General features: G+C 29.4%; 1 protein-coding gene across 3 annotated transcripts in view; it reads left to right on the forward strand.

Annotated features, from left to right (window-relative positions):
- kctd15b (potassium channel tetramerization domain containing 15b) overlaps positions 1-23049 on the forward strand; it is a 34987-nt gene that overhangs the window by 9289 nt on the left and 2649 nt on the right. For all 3 annotated transcript variants that reach the window (XM_051134440.1, XM_051134439.1, XM_051134438.1), the window contains 2 exons: positions 3743-3887; positions 12600-12905. In XM_051134440.1, the coding sequence (XP_050990397.1) occupies positions 3743-3887; positions 12600-12905 (451 nt within the window). The remainder of the gene's footprint in view (positions 1-3742; positions 3888-12599; positions 12906-23049) is intronic.

Below are 23049 nucleotides of genomic sequence, written 5' to 3' on the forward strand. Positions count from 1 at the left end.
AAAGTGCATAAGGTGACGACTATAGAGTAGACTTGCGTGGACGAGTGTATGAATTACATCGTGCATTAAAGAAAGAAACAGTCTGTAAATACACGCACCTGGCAGCTCAATGAACTGTGTTTGTATTTGCAAATCACTTCCTTACGCCGAGTCAATAGGCGACGTTCGACAATAAACGCCTTTATACAGGCTTTGACAAGCAGTCGGCCCGTTTCTTTGTGCTTATGGAGAGCCGTCAGCTGATCCAGGAACTGTAGCGATGATTAAAGACGAGATTGCATCGGGGCGGCGATAGCGCTGTCGCTCGGCTAGGAACGGAAGGAAATGCTGATCGTATCAGAGTTCATAAAGAGAACTGAAGTGCATGCGGAAAGATGAAGGTATTTCCAGGTATCCTGTGTGGAAGGACGCTCAACGCTGAGATGTTTGTGCTGTGTAACAGTTTTAGCACTGAAATGTTGGGTGTTATGCTCTGTAAACCGTTAGGAGACATCAGAAGTTTTAGAACTAGTAGATCAGTAGAAAAATGCATTCATTCTGAAAGCTAGTGAGCTGCCTACATAGGAAGCATCCCAGCTGTCATGAAGTGACTGTTTTGAATTCAAAACAGTCTCAAAATAGTCTCAAATAAAAAACAGACAAATAAACAAATGTGTTTTAATGACTGCAGTTATCTCTGAAATTATAAAAACAAAATTTTTTTTTTTTTTTTTTTTTGATTTCAGAGCTAACAAACTGCTAGCTAGCTTATCGTGTTTAAAAAAATATATTTTTTAAATGTAAAGAATGTATTACAATGTATTAGAAACAATTATACTTTTTGTCTAGTGATGGACACACACAAACTCTGCTCCTACAAACTCTGACCTACATAGGGAGCCTCCCATCATGGAACCTCACAAGTGACTGTTTTTTTTTTTTTTTTTTATTATTATTATTATTATTATTTTTTTTTTTTTTGAGTGTACTCTAATAAATACATTAAGTATACAAAAAAAAAAATATATATATATATATATATATATATATATATATATATGTTACCAAAAATATTTTGATTGCATTCAAAAATTCTTTAAAAAAATATATATAAATATTATATTTACTGACTTTACTTTTTTTACTGACTGGCCAGTTTTTTTCCAAAACCAGCTTTTTCTCCAAAAACTAAAAGAACACATAGTGAACTGCCTAGATAGGGAGCATCTTAACTATCATCGAACCTCACAAGTGACTATTTTTTTTACTATATTCTAATAATAAGCATCGACATACTGGGTAAAATAATACATTTTTAAGTACTTAATTCAGTTACATACTGACTGCTAGGTAGCTTTTTGTGTTTGGCCAAGCAAAAGAATTTGTTTTTAAAAATGTAAAGAACGTAATATCATGTATTAGAAACAATTACACTTTTTGTCTAGTGATGGAAATCTAGAGAGCTGCCTACATAGGGAGCATCCAATCATGGAACACAAGTGACTGATTTATTTATTTATTTATTTTTTTTGAGTGTACTCTAATAAGCATCAAATTAAGTATACAATAAAACACTTTTGTCTAGTGATGGACACACAAACTGTTCCAAAAACTAGTAAGCTACCTACATAGGGAGCATCCCAACTATCATGGAACCTCATAAGTGACTGATCAGATTTTTTGAGTGTACTCTAATAAGCATCATATTAAGTATACAATAAAAAACATTTTTATATAATTTAAAAAAATGTTTTTGATTGTATTTAAGCCTAACATTCTATATATAAAAAATAGTAAAACATAGTAAAAAAAAAAAAATATATATATATATATATATATATATATATGTTTTTTTTTATTATATATATTTTTGAATTACTATTTTTTAGATATAGAATGTTAGTCAAAAAAAACATTTATATATATATATATTATTATTATTATTATTATATAAATAATGTAAATTTTATACATTTATTTTTTCATATTTTTATATAATTTATACTATTTATATAAAAATATCAAATTAAGTATAAATAAAAATAAAAAAATATAAATAAAAAGTATTTTTTTAATTTTTAAAGTAATTTAATTTACCAAAAAAAAATTGTGATTGCATTTAACTCTGAAATTATAAAAATTCATTCATTCATTCATTCATTACAAATATCCTTTTCTAACTTGTGTTAGGCCAAGTTTTCCAATTCCAGCTTTACAAAAAGTGAAAGAAAAAGTGAAAAAATCGTAAAATATTTGAAACGTTTGCAATTTTTACTAATTCTGAAATTAGTAGATTAGCAGAAAATCATATTAGAGACAAACACACTTTTTGTCTAGTGATGGACTGTGTTGAGCTGCCTACACAGGGAGCTTTTTAGTTTTTATTAAAACTAACCTTTTTATTTATTTATTTATTTATTTATTATTCATATGATTTCAGAGTTAGTGGACTGCTGACAAACTTATTGTGTTAGGCCAGCTTTCTTTCCAAAACCAGCTTTTTCTCTAAAAACTGAAAGAACACATAGTACGCTGCCTACATAGGGAGCATCCTAACTATCATCGCACCTCACAAGTGATTATTTTGATTTTTTACTATATTATATTAATAAGCATCAAAATACATAGCACATGGAGATATTGGGTAAAATATTAAATGTTTAAATACGTAATTCAATTACCTAAAACTAATTGTTCACAAAGAAATTAAAGTTTATTTAAAATCAACTTTTCTTGCCGTGTCACGCATTTGTCATTTCACTGATCAGGTTGCATTGTGTTATGAAATTGCATTTTCCATTGAGGATACATGCAATGCCAATTTGGCCAAAACAATGATGGTTAGTAAGTTCAAAAAGCAACTGGTCTAGACACTTAAGTCATACTTTAAATATCCTAATGTCATTACATAAGAAAAACGCATATATCAACACACACAGGCATATTTGGTTCCTGAAGAGCGTTTGACATCTATAGAAACTTTCCATTCCACAAAAATATTCTTTATAGTGAAAGTGGTTCTTAAGAACTGAACACTTTTCAAAATGGTCTTTTTGTGAATTATTTTGCTTTGTGCTGTCTGTCATTCAAATAAATGACATAAATTGGTATAAAATGTAATGTTAGGTTGTTTAGAGGAGACTAAGAAAAGTGCAGGAATGGAGAAAACAAGCAAAAAGAAGAGAGGAGATTTCTCCATCTTTCTCTGTTTCTTCAGTCAGATGCTGTAAAACTCGTTTGATCAGTCAATAATTAATACAGGCCTCGCTCCAGATCACAAGATGTTGTTTGACTTTAACCTGATCAGTCAACACAGTTTTATCCTCATGTTTTGTTGCACAGGAAACCTTCAACTGCAAACAGTCATTCCTAGTGTTTGCTAAGTTAATCATCACTTGTTCATAGTGACTGTACATGCTTTACATGCAAGTCATCCGACGGCATTTATACGACTGTCCTGCCGCGTGACATCATGATATGATGTGGGAGTTATTAATTGGCATGTGACTGCTGAGATGATGAAGCAGGGCTGCGGTGAAGGCTTTCCAGCGCCGTATTAATCTCACAGCAGAGAAGGACTTGAAACGCTTTTCCCAGCCACTCAAATCCGCCTAAAGCCTCTTGTTTCAGAAGCGAGCGTTAATGCGTTTTTGGCCGGCCACTAATAAAATTGAAAAATAAATGCTAATTGTTTCATGCATTTAAAGGAGGCTGGCCTCACTCCATTAACTGTGTGTGCATGTGTGTGCGCTTTAATTTTCAGGATCAGCCGGCTGTTTAACGGAACCGAGCCCATCGTTCTGGACAGTTTAAAGCAGCATTACTTCATCGACAGGGACGGAGAGATCTTCCGCTATATTCTCAGTTTCCTGCGAACCTGCAAACTGCTGCTGCCCGATGACTTTAAGGTAACTGCGTTATTCCGTCTAAAGCTTGTTTTGGAAAAATTCTGATTCAGTGTTTGGAATAGAAAGTATGTAGACGCTGTATACTGCCTGCTAAATCTCTACTAGCAAAATAGTTAATGAACAGTATGCAGCAAGTCATGATAAATATGTTAAACAGTAGCATGATGCACTGTTGTCACATGACTGTATATTGCCAGTTTATTTGAGTTGATTTACATTAATTTTGTTTTTATATATTCTGTTTTAATATTATTTGTTTTAGTAATTTTGTCATTTTTATTCGTTTTTTTTCTACTAAAAAAGTGAAATGACAAGATAATAATTATTGCTTTTTAAATAATAATAATAATAATAAATTAATAAATGAAACATTAATTGAGTTCAAAACAGAAAAATTCATTCATTCATTCATTCAAAGGGAAGGCAAGTTTATTTTTCTAGCGCTGTTAGAATTTTTTTTGTCTTGTTTTAAGCTCATGTAAACACTTAATTTTGATTCTTTTTCACAAAAAAGACAACAATACTAAGACATTTCTGCAGTGTTTTTGTGCTGATATGTGCAATGTGTTTTATGTGAATTAAACATTAATTAAATGAATATATATATATATATATATTGTAATATTTTAATTTTGTATTATTTTTTATCTTACATTTAGTTATTTCAAGTTAAGATAAGTGAAAATGATAAACGACACCTTAGGAACTAGCTGAAATGAAGTTTCCATTTTAATATTTTATTTTAGATAATTTACCCCAAGTTACAAAAATATTTTTAATTTTAAATAAAAATGAGAAATGTTGCTTTGGAAACTAGCTGAAATATATTTATTATATATATTTTTAGTATATAAAGTGTATTATATAAAATATTTATTATATAATATATATTTTATTATATAAAACATATTATTTTTTAAAATATATATTTTTATTTGAATATATAGTTTATTTTATTTTATTTTATTGTTATTTTACATTATTTTTTACATATATAATAATATATAAAATATATATATATATATTATTATTATTTAATATGTCTATATACTTTTTGTTAATTTTATTTCATTTTGAATTTTACTTATTTTGGTACATCAAGTTAAACTTAGTGTTATCTTAGTGTTTTTGAGATGCTACTATAATTTTTATTAATATTTAAATTAGTTTTTATTTTTATTTTCTAATATTTTCATGAAAATGATAACTAGCTGCCTAACTAGCCTTGGGAACTAGCTGAAATGATGTAAGTTTCAATTTTAATATTTTGTTTCAGTTAACATTTATTTTACTTTAAGTTACAAAAATGTATATTTTTTTAATTTCAAATAAAAATTAGAAATGTTGGCTTGGAAACTAGCTAAAAATATATATTTTTAGGTTTCTTTTATTTTAAGTAACTTTATTTATTTATTTATTGTTTTTCTGTTAATTATAAAAATCCAGCTCAATGCATTACGTTAATTTAGCAAGTGACATTCAGTTATAAGCTTGGAAATAAATTAATTATTTGGATTTTTGATAAATTATTTGCATTTTTAATCCAGTTTTAGTTGTCGACAACAGTTCATTCCTAACACTGAAAATGGAAAGTCGAGGTCATATTGGAGAGATCTGTTTTGTGATTTTTCTTTCCTGTAATAGTGATCATGTTTGTATATTACACATTTTGGCAAATGTAGCAGGTCATTAACAGTCACAGTTGTGCTAAATGGAAATGTGAGTTGCAGTAACCACTCATTCATGCGATTCTGAGTTTTTGTTTTAACCATCATGAAAAGCAGTGAACGTCAGGACATGTTGTTTGTCGCTTGGTTTATATTGCTGTTGTATTTGGTAGCTCCGCCCACAGTGCAATATTATTGTACATAGATGAATGTTAAAGGAGAAGTCCACTTCCAGAACAACAATTCACAAATAATTTACTCACCTCCTTGTCAGCCAAGATGTTAATGTCTTAATGTCTTCAGTCGTGAAGAAATTATGGTTTTTGAGGAAAGCATTTCAGGATTTTTCTCCATATAATGGACTTCATTGGTGCCCCGTTTTTTAATTTTCAAAATGTAGTTTAAATGCGACTTCAAAGGCTCTAAACGATCCCGGCCGAGGAAGAAGGGTCTTATCTAGCGAAACGATCAGCCATTTTTTGCGGAAAATACAAATTTGTATACTTTTTAAGCACAAAAGCTGGTGTAGCACAGGCTCTGGGATGCGCGTCCACGACGCTATGTATTATTGAATCACGTCAAAAGGTCACGCCGAACTACAGACCCAGTGTTTACAAAGCGAACGCGCAAAGACTAAGAAAGTGCAAGTAAGTCAAACGCTGTTTACATACAAAAAGGTACAAGTTGTAGGAGAAAATAAAATGAGTTTTTCGCCATACACGATGAACTTGTGAACTCGTGATTCGTAGTAGTGATGGGAAGTTCGGATCATTTTACCGACTCGGACCTTTGAGTCTCGTTCAGCAAAATGAACGAATCTTTTTTCGAGTCATTTCGTTCATTTTAGCAAAATATAATTCAAATGTTACATGTTACTTCCCTAACACATCTACTGCTTACACAAACGTTGATCACAACACAAACAAGACAAAACTGTAATGCTATAAGAAACAGAAAAGATTCATTCATTGTTTACCTGGGTCTTTAGTCTATGATTAGCTCACCTCACCACTTATCTGACAAGTTTTCGGGTTTGAGTCGTTCGTTCATCACGTGACAGCCCCATAAGATGAACGAACCACTCGAAAACCCAAAGACTCGAAACAGGTGAACTAATTCCAGCACAAAACCTAATAGGATGTTGCGCATGCGCGACTGTACGAATCACTCCCCGAGACGACTCGTTCTTCCCGAGTCACATTAAAGATTTGTTCAAAATGAACGAATCGTTCAAGAACGACCCATTATTAATTCGTAGCATCGTGGTCGCGCATCCCGGAGCCTGTGCTATACGAGCTTTTGTGCTTAAAAAGTACACAAATTTTATTTTACGAAAAGAATGGCTGATCGTTTCGCTAGATAAGACCCTTCTTCCTCGGCTGGGATCGTTTAGAGCCTTTTGAAGCTGCGTTTAAACTAATTTTGGAAGTTCGGGTCACCAATGAAGGAAATTCTTGATATGCTTTCCTCAAAAACCATAGGACCGAAGACAAAGACATGAACATCTTGGATGACAAGGGGGTGAGTACATTATTTGTATATTTATATTTACTTATATATATTCACGCCTACTTTTACATCTTTTAATGTTGATCTGGATTCACTTTGTTTTCCTCTCTGGAGTCAGACAAAGAGCCCAGTTTGGAGCGGTTTGATCTGCTGATCAGCGTGTGTGAAATCAGACAGAAATGCGAGCGGCAGCCGGCGGTGTTAAGCGTGTCTTTATCTGTGAGGCATCGTGACTGTCATAGCCCGCGGTGGCGTACGTTTCGCTAAATCAATGTGAACGTGGAGCTCAAGCGGAATATGTTTTGCATCTGTCAGTGGAAAAAGCATCATTTGTACCAGAGATTATCAGTTGCTAAGCTGCTGGAGTAAATAAAGCATAATGCTGCTGCTGCTGTTCGACTTTAACGTCATTTCTCAAAGTTCTGCGACCACTGGTAGCATTTTAATGAATGAATGATCTTTTGATTTTAGAATAGCACTGATGATTCAGTACGTAAGACAGTCGCTTTGGATTCCAAGGTTTGTGTTCATATACGATCTGACCTCTGCATCAGCATGTGTTTGACAAAATCAAAGAGAAATGGTCATCTCTTATACGTATTAGATGGAGACGAGGGAATATCTGTGTCTCTCTCTCTCTGTCTGTCTGTGAGATGTTGTCTTGCCGGTGGGCAGCAGAGTAAGATCATTATTTTGGATCACAACAGGCCTGTCGGATCGCCCGAACATGGGAATTCAGGCTGGCGAATCGTCTGTCTTTCTATCTCGCTTTCTTTCTTCACCTCTCTTGTATCGGGCTCTTCGTCATGTTGTATGAGGCTAGTCTGTAAGAGGAGCTTTAGAGAACGAGTCCTGTTAAAAACAGAGACCCAGGCGCATCTTTTAATACCTCGGCGTTCCCTCCGGCGATGATGCACCACATGCATTTTGTCATCTGCACTGTGAAGGGCAAAAGAAAGGAAAAAAGACATGGGCAAAAAGAAAAGAGCACCTAAATATTCACGTATGGAGGTTACAAATGCGTCCAGACCGTAGTTATATTAATTAATATTTTTTCCCCTTATAATATCCACTTACAGTGTTTTCAAACAATATAAATTATTTTTTAAAACTTTTATTGGACGCATTTTATACATATTTTATTTCATCTTTTTGTTTTCAGTGCAAATATCTAAATACTATAAAATCAAGATGCATTAAGAATAGCTCATTGCCAGTTTTAGTTAATATTTTAAATGTTTTCATATTTTCTGTTTTAGTCATTTTGTTGGATGTTTTTGTCTAAATATGTCTAAAACATTTTTATTCACTTTTATTTCAGTTATAGTTTTTTTTTTAATTAAATCACATAAAAACTTATCTTAGTGTTATTGAGATATTATTATAGTTTTATTAATAAAAGTATATTTATTTGTATGTTTTTGTTTTTTTTTTATTCATTTTTATACATTTTTATTTTAGTTATTTTAGCGTAGTTGTAGTCATTTTGTTGTATATTTTTGTCATTTTTATTAGTTTGTTTTTTTTATCTAAATGTCTAAATATCTAAAAAAAATGCCTTTACATGTCTAGTGTTTTAGTGTTTTTTTACATCATGTTAAACTCTGTTGTCTTAGTATTATAGTTTTTATTAATATTTTAAGTTAGTTTTTATTTATTTATTTATTTATTTATTTTAATTAGTTTTTATTTTAGTTATTTTAGCATTGTCAGTTTTTGATTAATATTTAAATTTTTGTTTTTATATATTTTTTTGTTTTAATTATAGTTTTAGTCATTTTGTTGTATGTTTTTGTATTATGGTTTTTATTCATATTTTAAGTAAATAATTTTTTTTATTTTTTTTTTTTTTTATTAAATTTTATTTAATTTTAGTTATTTTAGTACATCAAGTTGTTGTCTGAAAAAAATATCAAGTAAATGTAAGAAAAGTGTAAACATATAGTATATATTTATTGCCAGTTAAAAACATTATATTATTAGTTAATATTAATAATTATTTTGCAATTTTAATGGATTACTTCCTTAGTATTTTTTCCTTGTTTTACAGAAAATATATATACAATTATTTAAAAAGTGAAACTACGTTAGATATTGTTAATGACATGAGTCTCAGTTTCTGAATAAAATAAAATAAAATAAACTTAATAAAGGGAAAACAACGTAATTTTTCTAGCTCTGTTAGAAGATTTTTTTTTTTGTCTCGTTTTAGGTATTAACTCAATTTTGATTCTTTTTATCTTTATATTTAGCTTCTCAAATTAATATATCTTGAATGAAGAATGCCTAGATATTTGTACAGGAAAACAGGATAGAAATACCATTTTTTTAATAGAAAACCATTTTTGCAGTGTTTTTGTGCTGAAATGTGCAATGTTAAATACATTTTATATTAATTATATTAATTATAAATAATATAAATTAGCAAGTCAAATTTATTTGTATAGCACTTTCAAAATACACTTTGTTTTCAAAGCAGCTCTACAGAAAATCATGATATTATTGTTTATAATATCTAAATACCTTCGTGCCTTAGAGTCTAATTGGAGCTGGCCAATAATATAATTACATTTTGTGAGAATGTAAACAATCAAGCAGCTGAGATTTGCTAAATAGTATATAGAACTGGAGTATATTGTATATAGGTTGATAAAGTTGAATTTGCAACTCATAGTGCCGTGCGATAACGTAGTACAGTCTGTGTCGTACGGCTGATCCTTCTCTGTCTGTTTTGTGCAGCGAAACACAAAGCAACCGTGTGTACGATTACTCATGTAGTTTAGTTACCATTCAGGCTGTGTGCACTTGATGACTGTTTATATCAATCTTTATGCAGATTACTCTGCAGACATTGCACACAAAGCCATATCCTCAGATGAACTCCAACATTTTCCTCCCTCATCCACACCTCGGCTCCTCCCGCTCCGTGATGGAGAGTCGAGGAAGAATAGTACCATCTGGACTTGTGGGAAATTAAGGGAAAAGCGAAAGGGGCAAAAAACCCCTGGCAAGACATCCCCGAGAGGAAGAGAGCGAGCGTTTGGCAGTCTGCTGTTGTCTGCCTGGATAAAGAAACGCTGAAGCCTGGAGCTCCGTCACTGACGGGCTCCAACGAGCACATGAGATCCTGCCAAACGTCTTGACTGTTGCCCCGCGGGCGCCGCTGATACCCCTCTGAGCGAAACATGCCACCCTGCACCCCGACCGCACTGCTTTTTAAAGATTCATTCACTCGCTGGCTTTTATTTATGGATTTATTTGTTTTGTTGCTTTATTAGCGGATTTGGCGGTAATGGCATCGCTATCGCTCATCCGCTTCAGAGTGCAACTTCTCCTGCAATTTTGCATGGGGAAACGCTACTCTTATTTTATTTAGAAAGTGTAAACATCTACACATAGGCAAAAAGAAAAGAGAAACATCCACATGAGGTTAAAAACATGTCCTGACCATAGTATGTGTATATATTCATGAAGATATTGTTTTCAAACAGTCTAAAATCATTTTTTAAACATATATTGCATGCATTTTAAACAAATTCTGCTTCTTCACTGTAAAAAAATATTTTTTTTCCACAATATTTTGTCTTATTTTCCAGTACAAATATCTAAATATTCTTAAACCAAGATACATTTACTTATCAATATGTATCAAAATTAAGAAAAGTGTAAACATTTAGTATATATTTATTTTCTATTAAAAAGACAGTATATTATTTTTACAAAAAAATATTATTATGTAGATTTTAACCTAAAACTGTAGGATTTGAATGCATTTATGCATATTATTTATTGCTTATTTTATGAATTTGTTTATTACAGGTTTGTCTTTTATTTATTTGTTATTTTTTACCTGATCAAACTGCAGTTTGACTGAGATTAATTGGAATGCACAATGAAAAAACATGATTTAAAAAAAAAAGGTTAAAAACGGAGTTATCTGTTTTTGCAAATGAGCTCTTCATATATATTCATGGAAATATTGTTTTCAAACAATCTGAAATAATTTGTAAAACATATATTGCATGCATTTTAAACAAATTCTGCTTCTTCACTGTAAAAAAATATTTTTTCCACAGTATTTTGTCTTATTTTCCAGCACAAATATCTAAATATTCTTAAATCAAGATGCATTTGCTTATCAATATGCATCAAAATTTAAAAAAAAGTTTAAACATTTAGTATATATTCATTGGCCATTAAAAAGGCCATTAAAATATCATTCTTTAAAATGTATAATTATTTTGTGTATTTTAATCTGAAACTAGGATTTGAATGCATTTATGCACATTATTTATTGTTTATTTTATGGATGCAGTCTGATTCCATTGTGTTTTTAGTCTTTGTTGGTTTTGTGGTTTGTGAATTGGTTTATTATTTCTATCAAAATTCTAAAGACTGTGAATTACATTTCAACTGTTGAAAGAAGGAAATAAAGTGATGTCTTAGTTACAGGAGCCGACGTTTATTGTATGACCTGCACCTGAGTGTTTTTACATTTTAATGGTTTTGTTATTTATGCTTCATGCAACTTTTTCTTGGATATTACTCCTAAAATATCCCGAATTAAGTTTTTTTTTCTCCCCTTGACATTTTGTACATTTTTTAAAGTATAAATCAAGCAAACTTGTATTAGGTTTGTGCTTAAAAAACAAAAACAATTTATAAAAAATAAAAAATAAAATGTTAATATACAAGATATATTAAAGTATAAAAAAATAAATATATTAAAATAATATATATTTTATTTTAGATATTTTATAAATAAATAAATAAAACAGAAACAGAAAAAATATTTAAATTAAAACAGAAAAAGTGGTCTTGTTTTAAGTATAAATTCTTTTTTTTTTTTTACAAAACAAGGCTTAATATCTAGATATTTTGCTTCCTCAAATTAATGTATCTTAAATGAAGAATGCCTAGATATTTGTCCAAGAAAACAAGACAAAATTACTAACTGAAAAATAATTTTCTGTAGTGTTTTTGTGCTGAGATGTGGAATGTTAAATGTTAAATAAATTAAATATATATATTTTAAACAAATTTTCTGCTGGCATACAACAAAAAATGAATTTCTTGTCTCATTTTCCAGTAAAAATATCTACATTTACTTAAAAAAGTGAATATATGTATATACATTTATATTTTTATTTTTTATATACAAAATATATTAGTATATTTACACTTTCATTCAAAAGTTTGGGGTTGTAAGATTTTTTTTTTTTTTTTAAAGAAATCTTTTGCTTACCAAGGCTGCATTTATTTGATTAAAAATACAGTAAAAATATTAAATATTATTGCAATTAAAAATAACCATTTTCTATGTGAATATATAGTAAAATGTAATTTATTTCTGTGATCAAAGCTGAATTTTCAGCATCATTACTCCAATTTTCAGTGTCACATGATCCTTCAGAAATCATTCTAATATGCTGATTTGCCGCTCAAGAAACATTTCTGATTATTATCAGTGTTGAAAACAGTTGTGCTGCACAATATTTTCACTTTTGATCAATAATGTGTCCGTCTGTCTGTTCAGGACTTCAATCTCCTGTACGAGGAGGCGCGTTATTACCAGCTGACCCCCATGATCAAGGAGCTGGAGCGGTGGAAGCAGGAGCGGGAGCAGAGGCGTCTTGCGCAGCCCTGCGACTGCCTGGTCGTCCGCGTGACCCCTGACCTGGGCGAGCGGATCGCCCTCAGCGGGGAGAAGGTGCTCATCGAGGAGATCTTCCCCGAGACCGGTGACGTCATGTGTAACTCGGTCAACGCTGGCTGGAACCAGGACCCGACCCACGTCATCCGCTTCCCCCTGAACGGCTACTGCAGACTGAACTCGGTGCAGGTAATGCAATTTGCTGCTTTACAGTCGCTAATGGGGCTGCTCTTATCTGTTTGAGACATCACATGGGTAATTTCATTCAGGTGGCTTTATTCCTGCATGTTTAACATCACGCTATCACACTATAATCTGCTCAGTGGAGGCGTGTTTATTTAGTGGGCCGTGTTTAGAAAAATCAGTATAATTATTATGCATCACTGTACATATACACTAGTTGATTTAGTTGATCAAAAAATGTTAAATATTATTACAATTTAAAATAACTGTTCTCTATATGAATCTATGTTAAAATGTAATTTATTTCTGTGATCAAAGCTGAATTTTCAGCATCATTACTCCAGTCTTCAGTGTCACATGATCTTTCAGAAATCATTCTAATATGCTGATTTGCTGCTCAAGAAACATTTATGATTAATAGCAATGTTAAAAACAGTTGTGCTGCCCAATATTTTTCTAGAAACTGTGATGCATCTTATTTTTTAAGGATTCTTTGATTAATAGAAAGTTTAAAAGAACTGTATTTATTTGAAATAGAAATGGTTTTAAATATTTTAAATACCTTTGCTATGACTTAAATATTTTTAAGAAACGTATATATAATTTATATCATATCATATATATGTAACTTTTTAAAAATAAAAAAGTATGTGTATTTTAAATATGTATATTTCATAAAACGATATAAATGTATGAGCCAGCTAAAGAGAGCAAGAGCAAAATAAATAAATATAAAATACAATAAATAAAAAAAATAAATAACTAAATAAAATATATTTTAGAAGTGCTTCTCATGTGGCAAAAAAACAAAAACGGCTATATATAAAAAGAGCAAGAGCAAAACAGAAAACATTTAAAAGAGCAAAATAAATACATATAAAATTAAATAAATTAAATGAATTTAACAAGTGCTTCCCAAATGGCAACAAAAAAAATCTGGCTAAATATAAAAAGAGCAAGAGCAAAATAGAAAACAAATAAATGAGCAAAATAAATAAATATAAAATCACATAAATTAAAATAAATAAATAAAAAAAATTAAGAAGTGATTCCCATATGGCAAAAAAAAATCTGGCTAAACATACAAAGAGAAAGAGCAAAATAGAAAACAAATAAAAGAGCACAATAAATAAATATAAATTAAAATAAATAAATATTTGCCCATATGGCCAAAAAAAAAAAAAAAAAAAAAAAAAAAAAAAAAATCTGGCTAAATTTTATTTTATTTTATTTAATAAAAATATTTAATATTAATTATAATAATTTTATTTTATTTTATTTTTTGCAAAAATGGGAAGTACTTCTTAAACTTATATTATTTATTTTTATTCATTTAATTTATATTTATTTATTTTGCTCTTTTTTCTATTTTGCTCTTGCTCTTTTTATATTTAGCCAGATTTTTTTTTTTTTTTTTTTTTTTTTTTTTTTGGCCATATGGGCAAATATTGATTTATTTTAATTTATATTTATTTATTAATAATATATTTTTTATTTATTTATATTTATTTTATAAATATAAATTAAAATAAATAAATATTTGCCCATATGGCCAAAAAAATAAAAAATAAAAAATCTGGCTAAATATAAAAAGAGCAAGAGCAAAACAGAAAAAAGAGAAAAATAAATAAATATAAATTAAATGAATAAAAATAAATAAAATAAATTTAAGAAGTACTTCCCATGTGGCAAAAAATAAAATAAAATAAAATAAAATAAAATAAATAAAATAAAATAAAATAAAATAAAATAAAATAAAATAAAATAAAATAAAATAAAATAAAATAAAATAAAATAAAATTAAGAAGTATGCATACATGGGTAAGGCAATCCTAAAATGCATTGCTGCTAAAAAATAAATAAACAAATATGTAAAAATTTGATTTTTTTATACTTTAATATATCTATATATAATATATATATTAATCAATGGTTATATTTTTATTTTTATATTTAGTGACCTTTACCTATACGTATTTTTCATTCAGTTCAGAAAAGTAATCAAATATAAAGCAAACTATTTTCCCAGTGTTTGTATGTGCATGATATTTTTGGAGAGTAGTCGGACTACTACTACGTGGAGTTGTTTACTTTTGCACGCGTTGCACCACTTTTTAATTGTTGGTTTGTGTATTTGTCAGACAGATGTCTCTGATCATTGCATTGTAGGTCATGTTGGATAAAAGCATCTGCCAATGCATAATTGGTTGATAATGCGTCTATAAACATATAAGATCTCTAAAGGTGATATTTGATTTGGTAGGTGAGTGTTATTGGGTTCACAGTTTACAATTTCTACTTCCACAGTTGTATGTTATGTATCATACCATCTATATTAACAAAAACAAGGCTCAAGCTGTATTTCAGACACACTTTAATACACGCACCTGTCCGCAACTAACCAGCGCCCCCTCAGGGTCGAGCAAAACGCGTGAAAAAACGGCTTTTCATGTGCACCCTTATTTTTTCACCCCCTCAAAAACAAAAAGCAAGAGCGAGAAGAAAAGAGAGGCTAGAAAATGAAATGCATAATTTACACGTTTCTCCTTTTTAAGACACAGCGCTTCCCTTTTAAAAAAGACTCCCAACGTAACAGCGCCCAGAGCGGTTGAAATACACGTATTGCATTTTTTAATACCATACTTACACTTTCTCAAACAGCCTCAACCCCTTTATGCTTCTTTTATAGATTTCTAAATGGCTTGCAATATAATTAATTGGCTGCATCAACTAACACAACATTTTCTTTCCGCGTTTCCAGTAAGAGCGTGTCCCTTTCCGTCTGCCCTCTCTTTGTTTGCTCGCTCCAGCTCTTATTTCTTTTGCAAAACTAGTGGGTTTCTGTGAAGCGACGAAGCGGGTCTTTTGGTTTCCGACAGGAGCTCGTTTGCTGCTAACTTTAACATGCATCTCTTGTAAAAGGCCACGAGAGACTCCGCTGTTGCTCTGCTAATGATGCAATGCTCCAATACGCATAAACGTACCATAAACACACAAAAAATGGCTAAAGCACTCAGTAATGGATGAAATATATTTACAATAAACATTTCTCCAGTGCTCGTCCACTGTATTGAATCATTTTGATCTTTTCACAATGCATCCTTATTGCTTTAGTAATAAAATGCTGTTTTAGATATGTGAAATGAGACAGAATAATGTTGATGTCTGTGTATTTTAAAGCAAAAATAAAACAAAACATTTCAGTTGTTATACTTTGCATTTTAATTTTTGTTACATTTTTGTGTGCTTTTGTCTTTTTTAATAGTTTTTGTTTTAATATACACTACCGTTCAAAAGTTTGGGGTCAGTACATTTTTATTGTTTCTTTCTTTTTTTTTTTTTTTAAGAAATTAATACTTCACCGAGGATGTATTAAGTTAATAATTAAAAGTTTATTAAAAGTTCATAATAAATAATTTACATTGTTATAAAATATTTATATTTTGAATAAACACTGTACTTTTTAAACTTGTTATTCATGAAAGAATCCTGAAAAAAAAAAACACAGGTTCCAAAAAATATTTGGCAGCACAACTGTTGATATTATCCAACATTGATCATTCTAATAATAAATCTGCATATTAGAATGATTTCTGAAGGATCATGTGACACTTAAGACTGGAGTAACAGCTGATAAAAATTCAGCTTTCCATCACAGGAATAAATTCTATTTTAAAGCATGTTAAAATAAAAAACATTATTTTATATTGTAAAAACATTTTGCAATATTACTGTTTTTTTCTATATTTTTAATCAAATAAATGCAGCCTTGATGAGCATAAGAGACTTTTTCAGTTTTTCAGTTTAGTTTTAGTGTTATTTTTTAAATAAAATGAGAAATGTTGCCTTTGCAAATAGCTGAAATAATTTATATATTTTTATATATATTTTTATAATTTTTATATTTAATTTTATTTCAGTTAATCTTTATTTTATTAAAATTTAATGGTTTTTATTTTAGTTTCAGTTTTAGTTTTAGTTAACTATAATAACCCTGAGTTCAAAAACAAGACAACAACACTGTAAAACAAAAATAAAACAAAACATTTCAGTTGTTATACTTCAAAACGTCATGTTTAATTCAGTGTTACTTGTCATTTTTTGTAATTATTTGTGAAATTTACCAGCAATTTCTAAATGAAAAATGGTTTCCTTGCATTTAAATCCTCACTTTTTTAGTTTAATGTACAAAAATAAACAATAATAATTCAAACAGTGTTATTTTAGTGTCACTGAGATATTATTGTAATTTTCTATTAATATTTTGAATTTTTGTTTGCATTTCAATTTTAGTAATTTTTTTTAGTAAATGTGTTGTTTTTGTCTAAATGTCCTCTTTTTTAATTGCAATTAAACTAAACATTTCAGTCTTTCTACTTTGAAATGTCATGTTTAATTCAATGTGCTACTTGCCTTTTTTTGTAATTATTTGTGAAATTTAATAGCAATTTCTGAGTAAAAAAGTTTTCCAAGCATTTAAATCCTCTTTTTTTAGTGTAATGAACAAAAATAAACAATAATAATTCAGTGTTCAGTGTCACTGAGATATTATTGTAATTTTTTATTAATATTTTGGATTTTTAGGCTTTTGTTTGCATTATAATTTTAGCATTTTTTTATTTTAAACATTTCAGTCTTTCTACTTTAAAATGTCATGTTTAATTTAATGCCATTTTTTGTAACTATTTGTGAAATTTATTAGCAATGGTTTACTGGCAATTAAATCCCCTTTTTTTAGTTTAATGCACAAAAATGAACTATAAGAATCCAAACAGAGTTATTTTAGTGTCACTGAGATACTATTGTGATTTTTTTTTTTTAATTAATATTTAGATTTTTTAGGTTTTTGTTTGCGTTTTAATTTAGTTACATTTTTATTAAATTTGTTTTTGTTGTGTTTTTGTCTTTTTTTAGTAGTTTATATATATCTTTCTTTATTCATTTTTATTTCACTTTGGTTTTAGTTGTTTTAATGCATCAAATTAAACTAATAAAACTAAAAATGTTGCCTTTGCAAAGCCAAAATAAAAATGTTTTAATATTTTTTTATTTCGGTTAATGTTTTTTTATGGTTTTAATTTTAGTTGCAGTTTTAGTTTTAGTTCAGAAACAAGTCTTATTCCTATTACAATTTAGTTTTTCAGGTAAATGCATTTTTTTGATGATGAAGAAGATTATTTTTTGCAGTGTGCTTCTTATTGATTATTGCATCAATTGCGAGTGTTGCTTGTTTCCGACTGACTTTAGTCTTTTTAGGCGGGCAGCCCAGTTGGGTGGATGTAGGTGGAAAGGGTGTGTTTTCTTTTTACCAAAATGATTTTAAACATGACACTCCTGTAGGTTGACTCATTATTGTGTGAATGATACAGTAATCCTGTCTCACTGTACGACACAATACAGCTCTGATCTGGTTACTGGCTGGAAACGTCACTGCAGGCGACTTCACAGCCACACCTCACCTCAGACAGTCAGAGACGGCGCTCATTAGGAGACTTAAACCAGTTTGTGTGTTTGTTTGAAGTGTGTGGGGTTTGACTTCATTACATGTGACTAAAGGTCCTCAATATGATCATAAAACCTGATTTGTAACAAGAAATAAATATGCTAGAAAACACCCTTTACTTAACATGGAAATAATGTATTTTAAAAGAATATGCTTAAGTGAGAACTGAACTCATGTTTTCACACACTATATTGCATGTTAGTTGCAATTAATGAAAATGTATTAGTTTAAATATATATTAAATGCAATTATTTGAACTTAAGAGCACTATTGAACCACTTAAGTAAAATTTAAGTTAATCTTTATATGTAAATTCATTATTACTTCTGTTTTCTTTGAAATGAGGTTAAAGTGAACTGACTAAAGTGTACTAAATAAACTTTAATGTCATTTCTGTTTAAACTTGTATGCCATATATATTTGTAATTTTGTTAACTTTGTGTATTATTAAAATTTTACAGTTAAAATTCTAATACTTTGCATGTGCTTAACACATTAAAATAAGTAAACTTGTTTAAAGCCTGACAAAAGATTATTAAAACAATGATTTAAAATGTACTTCAAATTTTAATTTGACATTATTTCAAAGCAGCGTTATTATAGTTAAAACAAAACAGAAAGTAAAAATTTTTTTTTGTTTGTTTGTTTTAGTTGTATTAAAATAATGTACTAAAATAACTACAATTAAAACTGAAATAAAAAATAATTAAAACATAAACATGTAAATAATAATAATAATAAAACAATAATAATAAATGACAAAAATGGCACAAAATTACTAAAACTTTAGCTACTTTTAAAATAAAAACAGAAAATATAAAAATAAAAAATGAAGCAAAATTTTACTTTTTATTATTTTATTATAAAGTGCACTTTTTACTAATGTACTTAAACGGTCATGAAAGTGTTTATTTTTTAAGTGCACTTAAGGAGCCTTTTGTTTCATTAATGTTATATTATCTGCAAGTACGTTTTTTTTTTAAAATATACTTTTTAAGATTGTAAGTACACTACAAGTGCACATTTAATATAATTAAGCACACTCCAGCTTTGTTGCAATACTAGAATTGCAATAGTAAGGTTTAGCTTCAGAATGCTTGTTTTAAGCATAAATCTCATTATTTTGGTCAATTTTAAGCTTAAAATGAGAGGAAAAAATGGCAGAATACTGTAAAAAAAAAAAAGTGTAAATAAAACAAAAATACAACAAAACATTTCAGTCTTTCTACTTCAAAATGTCACATTTAATTCAATGTTACTTGCCATTTTTTGTAATTTTTTGTGAAATTTACTAGCAATTTCTTGAGTGAAAAAATGGTTTCCTAGCATTTAAATCCAATTTTTTTTTTAGTTTATTGTACAAAAATAAACAAAATAATAATTCAAACAGTTTTATTTTGGTATCACTGAGATGCTGTTATATGTTTTATTAATATTTTTATATTTTTGGTTTGCATTTTTCATTGTGCTTTTGTTTTTGTTTTAATATATGTCTGTAGAATTTTTTTCAGTTTAGTTTATTTCAGTTTAGTTTTACTTATTTTAATACATCAAAATGTTGCCTTTGCAAATAGCTGAAATAAAATAGGGTTTTATATTTATATTTAAAATGAGAGAGAAAAATGGCAGAACCCTGTAAAAACAATCAACATTTTTATTTTTTTCAAATTTGCAGTTAAAACAAAACATTTCAGTTTTTATACTTCAAAATGTCATGTTTAATTCAGTGTTACTTGTCATTTTTTGCCATTTTTTGTGTCACTGAGATACTATTGTAATTTTGAATTTTGAATTTATTTTGAATTTTTAGGTTTTGTTTGCATTTCAATTTTAGTATTTTTTTTGTTTTTGTCAAAATTTCAGTTCTTTTTTCAAATTTGCAATTAAAACTACATTTTTGTAATTATTTTTGAAATTTACTAGCAATTTCCAGGTGAAAAATGATTTCCTAGCATTTAAATCCTCATTTTTTGTTTAATATACAAAAATAAACATAATTCAAACTGGGCTTTTATTTCATTAATATTACATTATCTGCAATACATTTATTTTTAAATATACTTTTAAGATTTGAAGTACACTAAAAGTGCACTTTCAATACAGTTAAGCACACTCCAGCTTTGTTGCGTCTACTTGTGCACTAGACATAAAAATCTAACTGTTTGCTCTATACTAACTAGTAAAGTTTAGTTTGAAAAAGCGAGAGAAGAAACTAATAAACAGCTGAGAGTGAGAAATCACAGCAGATGAATGAACGTCTGGAACTTAAGAGCAAGTGAAAGCACCTGCGCTGAGACAGAGAGAGATTGACGGAGTCTGAGAGGATGACAGCGGCGACGGGGCAAAGCACGCACGTGAACCGCTTTAGTGAGGAAAAACATTTAGCCAACACACAAACACACGCACACATGCGCTCATAGTGTCCCAAAGCTGAAGCTGTCCGGCTCCGTCCATATCTCACAGTGATGGAGGACCGGGATCAACACGGACGCTGGTGAAACTCCATCAAACTGACAGACGTACCAGATACACGACACAGAGCCGCTTACACACACACACTAACACACACACACGTTTGTTCATACTGCAGTTAAATACGGCCGTCACTCGTCTACTGAATGTTTAACTCCGTTCTGTTGTTGTTTATGAGACATCAGACAGATTCTCCTGAAGTTACTGCTGAAAAACAACTAGATTAAATCACCAAGCACGTCTCCGGTCTGCTGTTTGTCTTACTTCAAAATGAGCTACAACATGTACGAAAAACACATGAAATACGGTACCGTTTAAGAGTTGGGGGTTTTTAAGAAGTCTCATCAAAGCTGCATTTATTTGATCAAAATACTGTAAAAATGTGAAATATTATTATGATTTAAAATAGCTGTTTTCTATGTGAATATCTGTTAAAATGCAATTTATTTCTATGATCAAAGCTGAATTTTCAGCATCATTACTCCAGTCTTCAGTGTCACATGATCCTTCAGAAATCATTTTAATATGCTGATTTGCTTCTCAAGAAACATTTCTGATTATTAGCAATGTTGAAAACAGCTGTGCTGCCCAATATTTCTGTGGAAAATGTGATGCATTTTTTCATGAATAGCGTTTATTTAAAATTTTGTAACATTGGAAATGTCACTTTTCATCAATTTAATGCATCCTTGCTGAATAAAAATATAATTACTTTAATAAAAAATAAAAAAATAAATAAATAAATAAACATACTGATCCAAAACTACTGAACAAATAAAATAAAAAAGACCCCAAAAATGTACAAAATATATGCATGAAACAGTACTTCCCATGTGGCCAAAAAATAAAATAAAATAAAATAAAATAAAATAAAATAAAATAAAATAAAATAAAAATACAATTCTGGCCAAAAAAATATTCAAAATATTTGTTGCAAATAGTGAAGCTAAACAAAATATGTTTTTAAAATAGAAAAAATATATATATAAAATATACAAATATATAACCAAAATATATTTTAGGCTAAATGCAAACGTGGGTGAAAAAAGTCTACTAGAGATGGAATCTTGATTTATAATTTTATAATGTTTCATACATTTTCCCAATATTTTTGTGGAAACTGTGATGCATTTTATTTTTCAGGATGAACAAAGTTCAAAAGAACAGCATTTATTTGAAATAGAAATCTTTTGTAACATTATAGATGTCTTTACTGTCCCTTATAATTAATTAAATCCATCTTTTATGAATAAAAGTATTAATTTCTTTCAAAAAATTCTTACTGAACCAAAACCTTTTAACAGTAGTGTGTTTGACGTGACTGATTTGAATATTTACATTCTTTTATTTAACAGACGCATGTCTTACAAACCTACAAATGTGGAAAACAAGAATGAGAAAATAATATTTTCTACACTTGATCTAAACCATTTGACATTTTCAAATTGTAATGGGCATTGAAAACTGTTATAAAGTAGTATAGGGAATAAAGTAATATATTTGAGGATGTTTCAGAAATTTGTCCTTAAAAAAGCAATGAAACAAGTATAATGGATCATCTCTTAGTTTTGAATGAATCTTTCCAGGATGTCCGATTCTCCAGGACGAGTGTGTGTGTGTGTGTGTTTGTGAGTCTGTCAGAGAGACAAACGTCCGTTCTGGATTGTCTTTGCCAGGAGTCAGACGCACGTGACGCTCCTGTGAGAGATCCCCGCTTCCCGTTGTGTCATTAATGTCATCATGAATCAGATTTTTTTCACACGAGAGTCTAATGTATGTGATTTAGACTGAATGGAGAGTGCTGTCAAACTGTAAAACAGAGCAGGTTCAGATGATTGAGGTTGATGTCAGGTTTATTTTTAAGCTTCAGAGTTTGTTTGGTTTGTGTGAGAGCAGTTTTCCAAAGTCACGTGAACAACTGGAAAATCTGATTGTGGGTTCATGCGGTTTATACGAATGCAGTCACCGGTTCACTTCTGCAAGTTAGGAATAATTAGCATTTTTCATGCTCATATACACTCTTATTATAGTACTCTCTTTGTTTAGAGTTTCTGAGCAAGTCTCTAAATAAACCACCTTCGGACAGACACAAACCACATACAGTAAAAATATATTTCACAATATAAAACAAATGGGCAAAAAACAAATTTGTAATAAAAAAAAAATGTGTAATGT

This window comes from Labeo rohita, chromosome 18 (genome assembly GCF_022985175.1).
Source record: "Labeo rohita strain BAU-BD-2019 chromosome 18, IGBB_LRoh.1.0, whole genome shotgun sequence".
Classification (NCBI taxonomy): Eukaryota; Metazoa; Chordata; class Actinopteri; order Cypriniformes; family Cyprinidae; genus Labeo; species Labeo rohita.